The sequence below is a fragment of the Salvelinus namaycush genome, chromosome 31, assembly GCF_016432855.1.
Source record: "Salvelinus namaycush isolate Seneca chromosome 31, SaNama_1.0, whole genome shotgun sequence".
Taxonomy (NCBI): Eukaryota; Metazoa; Chordata; class Actinopteri; order Salmoniformes; family Salmonidae; genus Salvelinus; species Salvelinus namaycush.
The window spans coordinates 8,279,055-8,296,623 of NC_052337.1; the positions used below are offsets into that span (position 1 = coordinate 8,279,055).

General features: G+C 43.4%; 1 protein-coding gene across 1 annotated transcript in view; it reads right to left on the minus strand.

The window, feature by feature from the left end:
- The window catches only part of setx (senataxin), a 59,535-nt gene that overhangs the window by 23,289 nt on the left and 18,677 nt on the right, over positions 1–17,569 (minus strand). The window contains exons 9-17 of the mRNA XM_038971308.1: positions 13,177–16,734; positions 12,849–12,957; positions 12,520–12,693; positions 8,038–8,261; positions 7,671–7,823; positions 7,299–7,446; positions 7,021–7,122; positions 6,812–6,924; positions 6,396–6,467 (exon numbers count right to left, since the gene is read on the minus strand). Coding sequence (XP_038827236.1) covers positions 6,396–6,467; positions 6,812–6,924; positions 7,021–7,122; positions 7,299–7,446; positions 7,671–7,823; positions 8,038–8,261; positions 12,520–12,693; positions 12,849–12,957; positions 13,177–16,734 — 4,653 coding nt within the window. The remainder of the gene's footprint in view (positions 1–6,395; positions 6,468–6,811; positions 6,925–7,020; positions 7,123–7,298; positions 7,447–7,670; positions 7,824–8,037; positions 8,262–12,519; positions 12,694–12,848; positions 12,958–13,176; positions 16,735–17,569) is intronic.

Sequence of the window (17,569 nt, forward strand, 5' to 3'; positions counted from 1 at the left end):
GCATCTCACAAAGACACGGCGGTTGGAACCAATAATCTCCAATTTGTACTCTAGACCAAAGTACAAATTCCCACCGGTCTAATGTCCACGGCACGTGTTTCTTGGCCCGAGCAAGACTCTTCTTATTGGTGTCCTTCAGTAGAGGTTCCTTTGCATCAATTCGACCATTTAGGCCTGATTCACGCAGTCTCCTCTGAACAGTTGATGTTGAGATGTGTCTGTTACTTGAACTCTGAAGCATTTATTTAACCTGCAATTTCTAAGGCTGGGAACTTTAATGAACTTATCCTCTGCAGCAGAGGAACTCTGGGTCTTCCATTTCTGAGGCGGTCCTCATGAGATCCAGTTTCATCATAGCGCTTGATGGTTTCTGCAACTTCACTTCAAGAAACGTTTAAAGTTCTTGAAATTTTCCACATTGATTGACCTCCATGTCTTAAAGGACTGTCATTCAACTTTCCATATTATGGAAGGAACATCTCAAATAAGCACTTGGTCTTTTACCAAATTGGACTATCTTTTGAATACCCCCCCACCTTGTCACAACACAACTGATTGGCTCAAACGCATTAAAACCTCTTGGCAATAGGGGGTGCTATTTGCACTTTGTAATAATTTCGTTCCCAAATTAAACTGCCTCGTACTCAATTCTTGCTCGTACAATATGCATATTATTATTACTATTGGATAGAAAACACTCTCTAGTTTCTAAAACCGTTTGAATTATTTCTCTGAGTGAAACAGAACTCATTCTGCAGCACATTTCCTGTCAGGAAGTGAGATTTCTGAAATCGAGGTCCCTGTTCTAGGGTCAGTTTATAAGTCCCCATGTAAGCTATGGGGCTACATGCACTGCATACGCCTTCCTCTAGATGTCAGTAAGCGGTGAGAATTTGAATGGAGTGGATTGCACCATCTGGGGCCCTATATAAGATCGTGGAACGGAAGTACCGTTCTTTTCAACGGGGCGCCTGGCGCAAGAGGGACATCACAATGGCGCCCTGAAAAGCTTTCGTTTTAGCAGTTCTATATCTCCGGTCATGTTTTTATTCGTTATAGGTGTTAAAGACATCATAAGGTAGTTAATTTAACCTGATGAGGATAGAGGGCGCTATTTACACTTTGGGGGAAAAACGTGCCCAATTTAAACGGCCTCGTACTCTATTCTTGCTCGTACAATATGCATATTATTATTACTATTGGATAGAAAACACTCTCTAGTTTCTAAAACCGTTTGAATTTTGTCTGTGAGTAAAACAGAACTCATTTGGCAGCACACTTTCTGACCAGGAAGTGGAAAGTCTGAAAATTATGCTCTGTTCAAGGGCCTGCCTATAAATGGGCATGACACGTATGAGTATACATGCACGTCATACACCTTCCCCTAGATGTCAAGAGGACGTGAGAGAAGAAAGGAAGTGTTTATCTTGGTCTGAGATGGAATAAATCATCTTGGCACGACGAGTCATCCATTTTTTTTCTTCTGGAGAGCGCGCAGATGGACCTGGAATTGCCTTTTGAATACCCGTCGTTATAGGCGAATACTATCTCCGGCTTTGATTTTATTTGATACATGTCACAATATCATCATAAAGTATGTTTTTTCAATATAGTTTTAATAGATTATTGAAATTTTTTCGGGACGTTAGGCGTGTTGCGTTGTCTGTGTTTGTTGACGATGGGGAGCTTCGCGCCACTTGGCCAGTGTGCTTGCTAATTGAAGAGGGAAAGTTGCCGTTCTAAATCCAAACAACGACTGTTCTGGACAAAGGACCCCTTGTCCAACATTCTGATGGAAGATCACCAAAAGTAGGACCCATTTTGTGATGCTATTTCATATATGTGTCGAACTGTGTACTAGTAGTTTTGCGCCCAGGTTTTGGCCACTCTCCTCGCTATAACATAAGCCTTATGTCGTAATGAAGATATTTTTAGAATTCTAACACTGCGATTGCATTAAGAACTAGTGTTACTATCATTTCCTATACAACATGTATTTTTTTGTAATGTTTATGAATTGCTATTTGGTCAGAATAGGTGAGAGTCTAATAGAAATATCCGCACATTCTGGGAAATAGAAGCTACGTTAGCATAATGGATAACCACTGATTTCAGCTCTAAATATGCACATTTTCGAACAAAACATAAGTGTATGTATAACCTGATGTTATAGGACTGTCATCTGAGGAAGGTTTATGAAGGTTAGTGAAAATTGATATCTTTTGCTGGTTTATTCGCTAACGCTAACGTGCCTATTGCTATCGCTAACGTGCCTTGATGAATGGATGCGGTTGTGTGTAGGCTATTGTGGTAAGCTAATATAATGCTATATTGTGTTTTCGCTGTAAAACACTTAAAAAATCTGAAATATTGGCTGGATTCACAAGATGCTTGTCTTTCATTTCTGTACACGATGCATTTTTCAGAAATGTTTTATGAGTATTTAGGTATTCCACGTTGGTCTCTATATTTACTCTGGCTGCTTCGGTGCTATTTTTGACGGTAGCTGTGATGGTAGCTGCAATGTAAAACTGATTTATACCTCAAATATGCACATTTTTCGAACAAAACATAGATTTATTGTGTAACATGTTATAAGACTGTCATCTGATGAAGTTGTTTCTTGGTTAGTTTGGTTGGTTCTTGGTTAGTTAGGTTGGCTTTGTGCATGCTACCTGTGCTGTGAAAAATGTCTGTCCTTTGTATTTGGTGGTGAGCTAACATAAATATATGTGGTGTTTTCGCTGTAAAACATTTTAAAAAATCAGACATGTTGACTGGATTCACAAGATGTGTATCTTTCATTTGCTGTATTGGACTTGTTAATGTGTGAAAGTTAAATATTTCTAAAAAATATTTTTTGAATTTCGCGCTCTGCCTTTTCAGTGGAATGTGGGAGGAGTTCTGCTAGCGGAACGCTGAGGCTAGACAGGTTAAACCGACTTATAGCAGTTTATATCAGTTTATTGCGATTTTCTGGGATTTCTTTGTGACGCGCTATCAGGAGTTGGACACCTTTCCGGCACATAGCTAGCGTTAGCTGCTATTTCTACAGGAGAAGGGGACATCTTTCAACCAAAAGACGATTGTTCTGGAGAAAGGACACCTTGCCCAAGATTCTGATGGAAGCTCAGCAAATAGTAAGCAGTCTTTATGCTGTTAATTCGTATTTATGTTGACAAATGTCAAATAATAATTCCACCATGAATTTCGGTGCGGTCTCGCTTTAGCGCACGCTGTATTGCGCAGTAACGTTCATTTTAAAAATCTAACACAGCGATTGCATTAAGAACTAATTTATCTTTCATTTGCTGTCCAATCTGTATTTTTTAGTCAAGTTTATGATTACTTATCGATTAGAATAGGTGCCTTTCCCAAGATCTCTCCTGACATTTTCTTTGCAGCTTGGCTACTTTTCTCATTGTATAACCACGATTTGTGCCGCTAAATATGCACATTTTCGAACAAACTCTATATGCATTGTGTAATATGTTATAGGACTGTCATCTGAAGAATTCTGAGCAGGTCAGTGAAAAAATTAATATATTTTGCTGGGTTATACGTTATCGCTATTTTTGGCTTGAATCAATGCTGTTGTGATGTTTGCTATTGTGGTAAGCTAATATAATGCTATATTGTGTTTTCGCTGTAAAACACTTAAAAAATCTGAAATATTGGCTGGATTCACAAGATCTGTGTCTTTCATTTGCTGTACGCTGTGTATTTTTCAGAAATGTTTTATGATGAGTATTTAGGTAATTCACGTTGCTCTCTGTAGTTATTTTAGTCGCTTTGGTGAGAGTTGTGATGGTGGCTGCAATGGTACACTATGATTTATACCTGAAATATGCACATTTTTCTAACAAAACATATGCTATACAATAAATATGTTATCAGACTGTCATCTGATGAAGTTGTTTCTTGGTTAGTGGCTATTTATATCTTTATTTGGTCGAATTTGTGATAGCTACTGATGGAGTAAAAAAATGGTGGAGTAAAAAAAGTGGTGTCTTTTGCTAACGTGGTTAGCTAATAGATTTACATATTGTGTCTTCCCTGTAAAACATTTTAAAAATCAGAAATGATGGCTGGATTCACAAGATGTGTTCATCTGGTGTCTTGGACTTGTGATTTAATGATATTTAGATGCTAGTATTTACTTGTGACGCTATGCTAGGCTATGCTAGTCAGCTTTTTTACTGATGGGGGTGCTCCCGGATCCGGGTTTGGGAGGAATTAGAGGTTAAGAAAGAAAGAAATTCCAAAAACCTTTAACAAGGCACACCTGTTAACTTCTTGGCAATAGGGGGTGCTGTTAGCACTATTTATTTTTTTTGTTCCCAAATTAAACTGCCTCGTACTCAATTCTTGCTCGTACAATATGCATATTATTATTACTATTGGATAGAAAACACTCTCTAGTTTCTAAAACCGTTTGAATTATGTCTGTGCGTGAAACAGAACTGGACTTAGAGCAATTTCCCTATGTGGAGTTGAGAATGCAGATTTTTCCAACCTGTTCCCAGACCTGTGTATAACTCTCCCTGTCTTCTATTGGTTGAGATGCACTGCATACGCCTTCCCCTGGGTGTCAGCGAATAGAGGGCCTTGAAATGGAGTCTCTACGCAGAGCCGAAAGTCTATAAATTGATTGGAATCGATGTGTCCCTCCTTTTGGATCTTCGCGCTGACGCAGAGGGTCTTGGCATGTCGTTTTAGAAGCTCTGGTTTTAGCTCCTAGATATATCCGGCTCTGTTTTTATTCGATATAGGCTTTAAAGACATCATAATCTTGTTATTTTAAACCGATTTATATCAGTTTATGTCAGTATATTGCGATTTTCGGGTATTTCATTTTCTGACGTTGTAGAAAGTTGGGTCTCTCTCTTTCGCATGCCATTGTTTACTGCTAATTGCAACGTGGAAGAGGACGTTCTCCAACCCAGCAACGATTCTTTTGGACAAAGGACACCTATCCCAAGATTCTGATGCGAGGTCATCAAAAAGTAAGAACTATTTATGCTGATAATTCATTGTTCTGTTGAAAATAGTCAAATGCATAAGACGCCATTACTTGCAGTGTAGCCTTGCGTTATCGCACCCTGTATTGCGCAGCAACGTTAATTTTAAAAATGTAATTCAGCGATTGCATTAAGAACTAATTTATCTTTCATTTGCTGTCCAATCTGTATTTTTTTGTCAAGTTTATGATTACTTATCGATAAGAATAGGTGTCTTTCCAAGATGGCGCCGGACAGACTGCTTGAGTATTTGGACACTATTTTCATTGTATAACCACGATTTGTGACGCTAAATATGCACATTTTCGAACAAACTCTATATGCATTGTGTAATATGATGTTACAGGACTGTCATCTGAAGAATTCTGAGAAGGTTAGTGAAAATTAATATATTTTGGTGGTGAATACGTTATCGCTATGTTTGGCTGGAATCAATGCTGTTGTGTGGTTTGCTACTGTGCTAAGCTAATATAACGCTATATTGTGTTTTCGCTGTAAAACACTTAAAAAATCTGAAATATTGTCTGGATTCACAAGATCTGTGTCTTTCAATTGCTGTACGCTGTGTATTTTTAAGAAATGTTTTATGATGAGTAATTAGGTAATACACGTTGCTCTCTGTAGTTATTCTAGTCGAGTTGTGATGGTGGCTGCAATGGTAAACTATGATTTATACCTGAAATATGCACATTTTTCTAACAAAACATATGCTATACAATAAATATGTTATCAGACTGTCATCTGATGAAGTTTTTTCTTGGTTAGTGGCTATTTATATCTTTATTTGGTCGAATTTGTGATAGCTACTGATGGAGTAAAAAATAGTTGGAGTAAAAAAAGTGGTGTCTTTTGCTAACGTGGTTAGCTAATAGATTTACATATTGTGTCTTCCCTGTAAAACATTTTAAAAATCAGAAATGATGTCTGGATTCACAAGATGTGTATCTTTCATCTGGTGTCTTGGACTTTTGATTTAATGATATTTAGATGCTAGTATTTACTTGTGACGCTATGCTAGGTTATGCTAGTAGCTTTTCTACTGATGGGGGTGCTCCCGGATCCGGGTTTGGGAGGCATTAGAGGTTAACTGAAATGCATTTCAGGTGACTACCTCATGAATCTGGTTGAGAAAGCCAAGAGTGTGCAAAGCTGTCATCAAGGCAAAGGGTGGCTATTTGAAGAAACTCAAATATATTTTGATTTAACACTTTTTTGGTTACTACATGATTCCATATGTGTTATTTCATAGTGTTGATATCTTCACTATTATTCTACAATGTAGAGAATCGCAAACCAAGAAAAACCCTTGAATGAGTAGGTGTTCTAAATCTTTTGACATAGTGTATATAATGGTCATGTGATTGAGGGCCTTACTTGTTTGAGTTGGGAGCTGAGTTTCTGTCTCTCTTGGAGTAGTCTGGACTTCTGCATTGCCAGCTCATGGTACTACACACCAGCCAATGGAAGACGCAGGAAGAGAGAAATCGTGAAAAGCAGAAAAATGTAAAAACATGCCATTCCATCATATTTTTAAAAGTATTTTAAGGAGTGGGACAATCCCACTCCTTTTGCCATTTCTAATTGAAGAGATAGTGTTGGAAAGATAGGGGAGATTGAAAGAGGGTGAGTGAAAGGGCAGTGGGTTGGATTCGAACCCATGTCGACTGTAAACGCGTCTGAACAGAGGCCCATAATTAAAGTAAGAGCCCACAGCGTAGAACAGGAGATTTGGGTAACTGTAGGTGTGGCCAGCCTTCTGGTAGCCTCTGCTGGGGGAAGCATGCATGTACCATTTCCTCTTTCTTTTGCAGTTTTGGCAACATCTTGGAGATCTTGTCTATGCTCTCGTCCAGCTGCGCTATGTGCCGGTGGATGTCTGAGTCCTGTGACATTAGGGCCTTTTCTGCAGGTGAAAAGGGACAAAACACGTGTTTTTTTATTGAGGTGATTTGAGGAAGGTGCATGCATACTTGTGCCCGCGCACGCTCTCCAGACTCACGTGTTTTGTTTTTCACCTGACTGTCCAGGCTAAAAGGTTTTAAATTCTTGGAGATGGTCCTTTCGTTCCCAAGCCTCACCAGATTGATGTCCCCACAGTTACCTTTAAGAAAGCCATCCAGGACAATGTCAACTTCACCATATCAGTTCCGTGAAACAATCATTTGTGGTTCAATTGCCTTGTAACTTTTTACCCATTTAATTTTTCCAAATAGGCATATTTCATTCATCTATTCAGTTCACCAATTTTTGAGGATTTCCATAGTTGAGGTAGCGTACCCTGGATGTTCTTGCACTTCTCCTTGAAGACTGGGATAATCTTCTTCATCAGGTTGTCGATGGCGGCGTTGGACGGGGCACACAGGAGGACCCTCATGCGGCGGGGTTCAGATTGCCTGCTCCCTGGAGGAGCCATGCTCTGTACTCCCTGGAGATGGTTATGAGAATGAGGGGAACACTGGGAATTATATGAAAGTTAGAATTTCACAATGCCTTTAATCCAAGGTTGTGCAATAGGAAAGAAAAACACTAAAAAACACTAGAGCAAAAGAAAAGTTAATTTGTTCTTGAAAATGTCTCCTTGTGTCTAATGACCTTAGCCCAGGGTTGAACAACAAAACACAGTGTCCAGAAACAAAGCAAACAGCGTACCTCAGAGAACAGCTTTTGCAGCAGGCCCACGATGGTTTTGCTCTTTCCCGTTCCTGGGGGTCCGTGTATCAAGCAGATTTTTGGGGTGGGTTGCTGATTCCTGATGACGGACAAACCGGTTCTCACCGCCCTCACCTGGTCTAGGTTGTAATCCTGGGCCAAACACATCATACAGACATACTGTTTACATGTATACAAGGCCATTTTTACACATGTAAGGGCCACCTCAAATTAAACAAAAACAATTCGTCATGTCAGACTTAAAAGTAAAGTCACAAATCCTCAGTACTTGGTTATCCAATAGTTCCACAAAGGAATAACTTTCCTTTTAAAATCCCAAACACTCCCTACTCAAAAGGTTTCTTACAGGCAGGTTGAGGCTGGGGATGACCTCCGGGCCAGGTTGGAAGTAGGAGACATGTGGGACCAGGAGGGGCTTGAGCATAGAGCTGCCATTGAGCAGACAGATTGCCCTGAACTCCCTCAAGGTGCTGACCAGGGAGCCCACCACATCACAGCGCACTGCCTGCTTGTTCGCCAACGTCACATTCCCCAGGGTCTTTATCATCAGGTTCAGAGTTGGGCACTGGCCTGAAGGGCAGCAAAGAAAATTTAAAAAATAAAAAAAATACCTAAAGTTGTATTACAAAAGTAGTTGGAAATGTTTGGACAAAGCCTACAGGTAACTTTTGAGATATTTTGTAGTCACGTTGTACAAGTTGGAACCTGTGCTTTTCTGGATCAAACGCGCCAAATAAATGGACATTTTGGATATATATTGACGGAATTAATCGAACAAAAGGACCATTTGTGATGTTTATGAGACATATTGGAGTGCCAACAGAAGAAGCTTGTCAAAGGTAAAGCATGAATTATATTTTTATTTCTGCGTTTTGTGTCACGCCGGGAGGGTTGAAATATAATGGTCTGTGATTGTTAGCTGGGGTGCTATGCTCAGATAATAGCATTGTTTGCTTTCGCCGTAAAGCATTTTTGAAATATGACACGTTGGCTGGATTAACAACAAGTGTAGCTATAATTTGGTATATTGAATGTGTGATTTCATGAAAGTTGAATTTTTATAGTAATTTATTTGAATTTGGCGCTCTGCATTTTCACCGGATGTTGGCCAGGTGGGACGCTACCGTCCCACATATCCAAGAGAGGTTAACAAGAAATTTGTGGAGTGGTTGAAAAACAAGTCTTAATGACTCCAAACTAAGTATATGTAAACGTCTGACTTCAACTGTATTTTCAGTTCTCTGGGGTTCAAGTATTCTTCCTGTTTGGCCCTGCCCGGGAGTATCATCGGATGGGGCCACAGTGTCTCCTGACCCCTCCCGTCTCAGCCTCCAGTATTTATGCTGCAGTAGTTTATGTGTCGGGGGCTAGGGTCAGTTTGTTATATCTGGAGTACTTCTCCTGTCTTATCCGGTGTCCTGTGTGAATTTAAGTATGCTCTCTCTAATTCTCTCTTTCTTTCTCTCTCGGAGGACCTGAGCCCTAGGACCATGCCTCAGGACTACCTGGCATGATGACTCCTTGCTGTCCCCAGTCCACCTGGCCGTGCTGCTGCTCCAGTTTCAACTGTTCTGCCTGCGGCTATGGAACCCTGACCTGTTCACCGGATGTGCTACCTGTCCCAGACCTGCTGTTTTCAACTCTCTAGAGACCGCAGGAGCGGTAGAGATACTCTGAATGATCGGCTATGAAAAGCCAACTGACATTTACTGCTGAGGTGCTGACTTCCTGCACCCTCGACAACTACTGTGATTATTATTTGACCATGCTGGTCATTTATGAACATTTGAACATCTTGGCCATGTTCTGTTACAATCTCCACCCGGCACAGCCAGAAGAGGACTGGCCACCCCTAATAGCCTGGTTCCTCTCTAGGTTTCTTCCTAGGTTTTGGCCTTTCTAGGGAGTTTCTCCCAGCCACCGTGCTTCTACACCTGCATTGCTTGCTGTTTGGGGTTTTAGGCTGGGTTTCTGTACAGCACTTCGAGATATCAGCTGATGTACGAAGGGCTATATAAATAAATTTGAAGTCCGGGCTGGGGCCAGGCCACTCAAGGACATTGAGACTTTTGAGTCCCGAAGCCACTCCTGCGTTGTCTTGCCTGTGTGCTTAGGGTCATTGTCCTGTTGGAAGGCGAACCGTTGCCCCAGTCTGAAGTCTGAGCGCTCTGGAGCAGGTTATCAAGGATCTCTGTATTTTCCTCCATTCATCTTTCCCTCGATCCTGAAGAATCTCCCAGTCTCTGCAGCTGAAAAACATCCCCACAGCATGATGCTGCCGCCACAATGCTTCACCGTAGGGATGGTGCCAGGTTTACTCCAGACGTGACGCTTGTCATTTAGGTCAAGGAGTTCGATTCTGATTTCAGACCAGAGAATCTTGTTAATCAAGGTCGGAGTCCTTTCGGTGCCTTTTGGCAAACTCCAAGCGGCTGTCATGTGCCATTTACTGAGGAGTGGCTTCCGTCTGGCCACTCTACCATAAAGGCCTGATTGGTGGAGTGCTGCGGAGAATCTTCCAGAAGGACAACCATCTCCACAAAGGAACTCTGTCAGAGTGACCATCGGGTTCTTCGTCACCTCCCTGCCCTTGTCCTCCGATTACTCATTTTGGCCGGGCGGCTATATGTAGGAAGAGTCTTAGTGGTTCTTCCATTTAAGAATGATGATGAGGCCACTGTGTACTTGGGGACCTTCAATGCTGAAGCAAAGTTTTGGTACTCTTTCCCAGATGTGTGCCGAGACACAATCCTGTCTCAGTGCTCTACGGATAATTCCTTCGACCTCATCGCTTGTTTTTTTCTCTGACATGCACTGCCAACTGTGGGACCTTATACAGACAGATGTGTGATTTTCCAAATCATGTCCTATCAATTGAATTTACCACAGGTGGATTCCAATCAAGTTGTAGAAACATCGGCCTCCCGGGTGGCGCAGTGGTCTAGTGGTCCAGCGTCTCTGGGTTCGCGCCCAGGCTCTGTCGCAGCCGGCCGCGACCGGGAGGTCCGTGGAGCGACGCACAATTGGGCTACCGTCGTCCGGGTTAGGGAGGGTTTGGCCGGTAGGAATATCCTTGTCTCATCGCGCTCCAGCGACTCCTGTGGCGGGCCGGGCGCAGTGCGCGCTAACAAAGGGGGCCAGCTGCACGGTGTTTCCTCCGACACATTGGTGCGGCTGGCTTCTGGGTTGGAGGCGCGCTGTGTTAAGAAGCAGTGCGGCTTGGTTGGGTTGTGCTTCGGAGGACGCGTGGCTTTCGACCTTAGTCTCTCCCGAGCCCGTACGGGAGTTGTAGCGATGAGACAAGATAGTAATTACTAGCGATTGGATACCACGAAAAATTGGGGAGAAAATAAAAAATAAAAAGTTGTAGAAATCAAAGATGATCAACAGGATGCGCCGGAGCTTTTCCTAGAGCTAGCCACCTGGCAAAACTGAGCAATCGGAGGACAAGGGCCTTGGTCAGGGAGGTGACCAATAACCTGATGGTCACTGACAGAGCTCGTCTGTGGAGATGAGAGAACCTTCCAGGAGGACAACCATCTCAGCAGCCCACCTCCAATCAGGCCTATATGGTAGAGTGGCCAGACAGAAGACACTCAGTAAATGGCACGATAGCCCGCTTGGTGTTCACCAAAAGGCACCTAAAGGACTCTGACCATGAGAAACAAGATTCTCTGGTCTGATGAAACCAAGATTGAACTCTGAATGCAAGCGCCACGTCTGGAGGAAACCAGGCACCGCTCATCACCTGGCCAATACCATCCCTATGGTGAAGCATGGTGGTTGCAGCATCATCATGCTGTGGGAATGTTTTTCAGCATCAGGGACTGGGAGACGAGTCAGGATCGAGGGCAAGATGAACGGATCAAAGTACAGCGAGATCCTTGATGAAAACCTGCTCTAGAGTGCTCAGGACCTCAGACTGGGGCGAAGGCTTACCATCCAACAGGAAAATGACCCTAAGAACACAGCCAAGACAACACACAAGTAGCTTCAGGTTGTCTCTGAATGTCCTTGAGTGGCCCAGCCAGAGCCCAGACTTGAACCCTATCGAACATCTCTGGGGAGACCTGAACATAACTGTGCAGTGACGCTACCCATCCAACCTGACATAGCTTGAAATGATCTGCGGAGAAGAATGGGAGAAACTTCCCAAACACAGATGTGCCAAGCTTGTAGCGTCATAACCAAGAAGACAAGGCTGCAATTGCTGCCAAAGGTGCTTCAACAAAGTACTGAGTCATGGGTCTGAAAACGTATGTAAATGTAATATTTCAGTTGCGTAATTTTAATACTTCTGCAAACATTTCTAAAAACCTGTTTTTACTTTGTCATTATGGGGTAGTGTGTGAGAATTGAGGGGGAAAAAACTAATTCATACATTTTAGAATAAGGCTGTAATGTAGCAACACGTGGAGAAAGTGAAGGGGTCTGAATACTTTCCAAATGCCCTGTGGGTATATACAGTACCAGTCAAAAGTTGACACCTACTCATTCAAGGGTTTCTTTACTTTTACTATTGTCTACATTGCAGACTAATAGCGAAGACATCAAAACCACAAAATACTTCCCGAATGGACAATCATGGCACCAATAATTGCTTCTTATACACCAGATGTCCTTGAACCATTTTTTTTTTTTTTAAGTTATAAAATCGCATACAGCAGAAGTTAAGGATAAATGAATTGCCAAAATCTCATACTATCAATTTAAGAATTTATGTTGATTTACATTTTTTTCTATTCAACTTGTCTTTCCATAGCAATTACAATCCCCTTCCCTCAGTAAGCCTATCACTTCCTGGCATCTTACACACAAATGTACTCACCCACACCTCCGTTGCAGACATTGGATCTCTGCACATAGCCAAATTGTTCTTGGGGATCCAAGAAGCCCTGCTCATGCCATGGGTAAGCACCTGTATTCTGGGGCAGCCACAGAATGACCAGGTCCTCCTCCCTAGGGTACATCTGACGGGAGTCATCACTGGCAGTAATGCTCGCTGAAAAAAATAGGTTCGTTACGTGGCTCAGCTTTGGTACAACGTCACAATTAACAACTGTTTACAGTATGTAGATTCTAGTGCAAGCTTCAAGCATTGTTGTTTTTAAATGGTTAGCATAAACAATATAAAAAAAATTGGTTACTTAAGCTTACCTGTAAAACTGACATTCCAAACACTGTGGCTGTACTCGTGTGCGACAACTTTTAAATTCTGAGTTATCACCTTTCCTGATTCCTTGTTCTTTAGCCATTCACCTGCAAGCTTTGATGAGAAGAGAATTTGACCTTAATAGAAAATATCAACTCCAAGAGATTGCCATTAAAAACTGTTGTGACTCATTACTCACAACTAAAATTTGTCAAAACGTCAAATACCTTTGTAATGCTAGACTGACCATTCTTCTCAGTTGCCTACAGCCTAAATGCACCATATCAGAGTTACGAGTTACACAATCTATTCCGTAACAAATTGACTACTCACCTCCTCGAAAGTGTTGGTGAGAAGCAGGGGGTAAAAGGTCTTGTAGTATTCATCATAAGAGCTGAAGCTGAAGCCTACTTCCATCAACGGTAACTCACATACCTCAGAGGGTATACCAAACTGCTTGTAGTTACTGAACATATCAAAGGTCCATTTCAGGATGTGTTGAATTAGGTAGTTGGGGTCAAATCTGAAGCCAACCTCTGGGTTGGGCATCTGACTTCGGGAAGGGCCATAGTGCCTGGAGGTGGAGGGCTGGGGGGTGGAACCTATGTTGCTGTGCTGGATAGGGCGGAGGGGCTGGCCAGGTGGACGGGGGATGTTTTGTTCAGGTCTGGGTGGTGGTTGTTTTGGTGGATTGGGTTTAGGTGGTAGTTGTGGTGCAATGGGTTTGTATAGGAGTCGATTCAGTGGAAGAGACTGACCAACCTCTGGATAAGGAGGTGGTTGTCGTACACAGGGACTTCGTGCTGGCACAACTGGCCGGGCAGGCACAACTGGCCGGGCAGGCCTACCTCTTCCAGCAGGGGCAGAAGAAGCCGACAATGGAGCATTGGCAGTCCTCTCCATCTCTTGCACCAAGGAGGCACTCCTGGAGCTTGAGGTTGCGTAGATCTTGGTGGTGGACGGCTTGGCCTTTTTAACCGACATAGGAGACATTCCTGGTTTCAGGAACAAGCGATCATCATCCTGAGTCAAGCTAGAGCGCGAGGGTGGCGGAGTATGCGGTTTCTTAAAAGTCTGTGTGGCAAGTGGAGCCTCTTGCCCTTTGTTTGCCTGTTTAGGCCATGTCCAGTCTGAAGACCCTCCTTTTTCCTCAAAGGGCATCTGGCTGTCTGCGTCAATGTCCATGTCTACAGGGTCCCGCTGTGTGTAGAATAACTCTTCTTCCTCCTCCTCCATCTGCGAGCACATCTCCATTTCAGTTGGCTCCATTTGGGTGAGGTACATCCATTCTGCATCATAATCTTCACCTTCATTGCTTTTGGGGACTTGACCAGAAGGTCCAGGTGTGACATCATCATTCCTTTGAAAGTATGGAGAGATCTGCCTGTCCATGTTGGACACCACACTACTCACTGTATTGGAGGGTGCTGGTTTGTTCTCATTGGCTCTTTGAGAGCTGCAATTGACCGTCAGCTGTTCCTCATGACGGGTAGGATCTAGCTGGGAACACTGCAGGTCCTCATCTTCATCGTCCTCCTCTGTAACAAAACTGGGAGTTTGAATTTCATCAATCTTTTTTGGATTTCTCTTCATTGGCTCTGCCTTTGCAGAGATTCCGGCTCCCAATGCCTGCTTGCTCTGCCTGAAGAACTGGAACAGCTTATTGTTACTCCCTTTGACCACTCTCTTCTGAGGGAAGGTCACCTTCGACCTCTTGGTCTGTCGGGTAGGCTTCTTGGCCTGTGGGACATTGACTGTAGCGCCGTGGTGCCTCAGATCACCAACAATATCACGTGATCCCTGGGAGAGATCAAAGGCCTTTCGCACCTTCTTCTTAAGGCCAAGCTTCTCAGCTGTGGACACAGGCTCTGTGGCTTTTCTGACTTTTTTAGGAGGGACAATGGCTGGAGTTAATGACGTTTTGCGTGAGATGGCTGATGTGGTTAAGGAAAAGTGTGTCTCAGTTTCCAGTCTGTTTGAACGTACCGTTGAACTGCAATTTCTCAATGGCGGTGTGACTGCATGAGGAGCATCCTTCACAGGCTCTTTGATTAGTTTTTCTACCACCGTAGGTTTCTTGCTCAGGCACTTGGAGGCCAATGGTTTTGCATCAACAAGAAGATTTCTTTTTTTGACAACAATGGCCCGTTTGAGCCCTTGAGGTGGGGTCTTAGGCTTCTCAAGCTCCTTCTCAACCTGCTGACAGGCTCTTTCGATATCCTCGTCATAGATCGGTTGTGTATCACATTCCCAGCTTGATAAAGGCTCTCTTGAAGTTGGACTGACAGGGCTATCTTCTTTGAGCTTTTCGGGTGGTATGTTACTTTCCGAATCTCTGTTGGACCAGGCAGAGGCCATATCTTCCTGTGTTTCAAATTCAAACACCTGAGACTCACTCATGTCTCCATCGTAATCACGCCAGGGACTAGGATTCTGGTCAGAGGCATCTGGTTCATTTTTTATTTGGGAGGTCTCAGAAAAACACTCAGTACTTCTTGCTCTAACAACATCTAATGTAGCCTCGTCATCAGATATAACAATTACATCAGAAGTTGACTTTGGTGGAGATTGTGGTCGGTCAAATTGTCTCGAGTTTCCTTTACTCCGATCTCGTGAGGATTTGGAGCCTTCTTTCCCTTTAAGATTACTTTTTAAAACAGAGAGGGGCACATTGTCCACGGATTCTTGGAGGCATGGGGGGGGCCGGCTAATGCCGTGGAGGTTGGATGCCTCCTCTCTACGGCTGGTCAACAGATTTTCAGGTTTCTCTTTACCGAATTCACTGAGCCCTACAGAGGGCCTGGCTCTCTCAGAATTGGACTTCTTGGTCATAAGCTGGCCGAGTCTGGATTTGATCACCTGTATTTTCTCTGGATCTGCCCTCAAGGAAGTTACGTTGTCTTGGGTTGGTCTAGAATCATTAGTCGGCTCTACAAACTCCTCTTCAGGGGTTAGGGGCTCCTTTTTCAGCAACGCTAGGTCTATGTCCCACCCACTCTGAACTCCATTAGAATCCCCACCACCAGATGTACTGCCTTCGACATCATCCCACAACCCTTCCCGTTTTATAGGAGGGTTAAATTCAGCTAAGCTGCTAGGTCCCGAGGGGTCATTGCTTGACTGAAGTGGTGGTGTGGTTGGTGCCACAGGCCCTGCCTCAATGGCCAGCGGTTCAGGTGGAGAAGTACTTATGGTTGGCCTGTTCATCATCATCTTGACATAGTCCTTCAGACAGATCTGAAGCTCCTGAATCTCCGACCTAATCAGCTTCCACTCCCTCTGTTGCCCTTCTCTGAGGTGCTTGTTCAGACGGTTCAGGAAGTGGTGGCACTTGCTGTTGGGGTTCAGCCTGGTCCCTTCCTTCAGCAGGGACCGGATGATATGCATGCATGCCTGTGGAACAGCCCTGCTAGTAGAGGCCTTTCGGGGCACACTGACCCTTAAGGAGGATGTGGAAGACACTGAGTGAGAAACTGGACCTTCCGAGGTATGGACGAAAGCGTCACCAGGCAGGGTGGAACATTTCACCAACACGCCCACCCACTTGGGAGCGCAGTAATAGAGCATGTTCATGCGGCCACTCCCCAGGTGCAATTCGATGATATGGACCAGAATAAGAGTGAAGAACTCTGTGACCTTGTCACATATGCAAACCTGGGGCGTCGGGAGGTCTGTGCTGATCTCCCCACATAGGTAGTGGACAACCTCAGTAATGTATAGGACGCTGTGTTCGTCAAGGTCCATAACAGATTTCACAAAGGGGATGAACCAGAGAAATGTGCTGTCGTGCACACGCAATGCCTGTCCCACTTCTGAATGCAGGAGATTGACCAGAGAACTCATATCCTCATAGACCACATTGCTAGCCACACCACGTGAGCGTCTGCTTCCCTACAAAATAAAATAGTAATACATAACATGGTATTACATAAGATTACAGAAATGCATAGGAAGTTAACATACCTTCTACCAACTCAATGTATTTTGTAATATGACATTTAATAAAACCATGTGTCACGCCTGGAGTGGCTCCATCAAACTAAAGGCCACTGCACACAGATGTACCCCACATGTTTAACTCAGGTTGGGTTATTCATTCCTATTAACCTCACTAGGGTAGGGGGCACTATTTTCACCTCCAGATGAAAAGCGTGCCCAAAGTAAAACTGCCTGCTACTCAGGCCCAGAAGCTAGGATATGCATATTTGATTTGGATAGAAAACACTCCAAAAGGTTCTAAAACTGTTTGAATAATGTCTGTGAGTATAACAGAACTGAAATGGCAGGCGAAAACCTGATGAAAATCAATCCAGGAAGTGCCATTATTTTGAAATGACTATTTTTCCAATGAAAGCCTATCCACCATTTAAAGGGATAGGACCCAGATTCCATTCCCTATGGCTTCCACTAGTTGTGAACAGTCTTTAGACATTGTTTCAGGCTTTTATTCTGAAAAATTAGGGAGAATGACAACTTTGAGTGAGTGGATAGTGGGATGTCCCCAGAGCTGTTTGCTGCACACGACCGAGAGCGCACGTTTCTTGTTTTTATTTTATATTGACGACGCTATTGTCCGGTTGAAATATTATCGATAATTTAGGCTAAAAACCTGAGGATTGATTATAAACATCGTTTGACATGTTTCTACGAACTTTACCGGTACTATTTGGAATTTTCGTCTGCCTGTTGTGACCGCATTTGAGCCTTTGGATTACTGAACAAAACG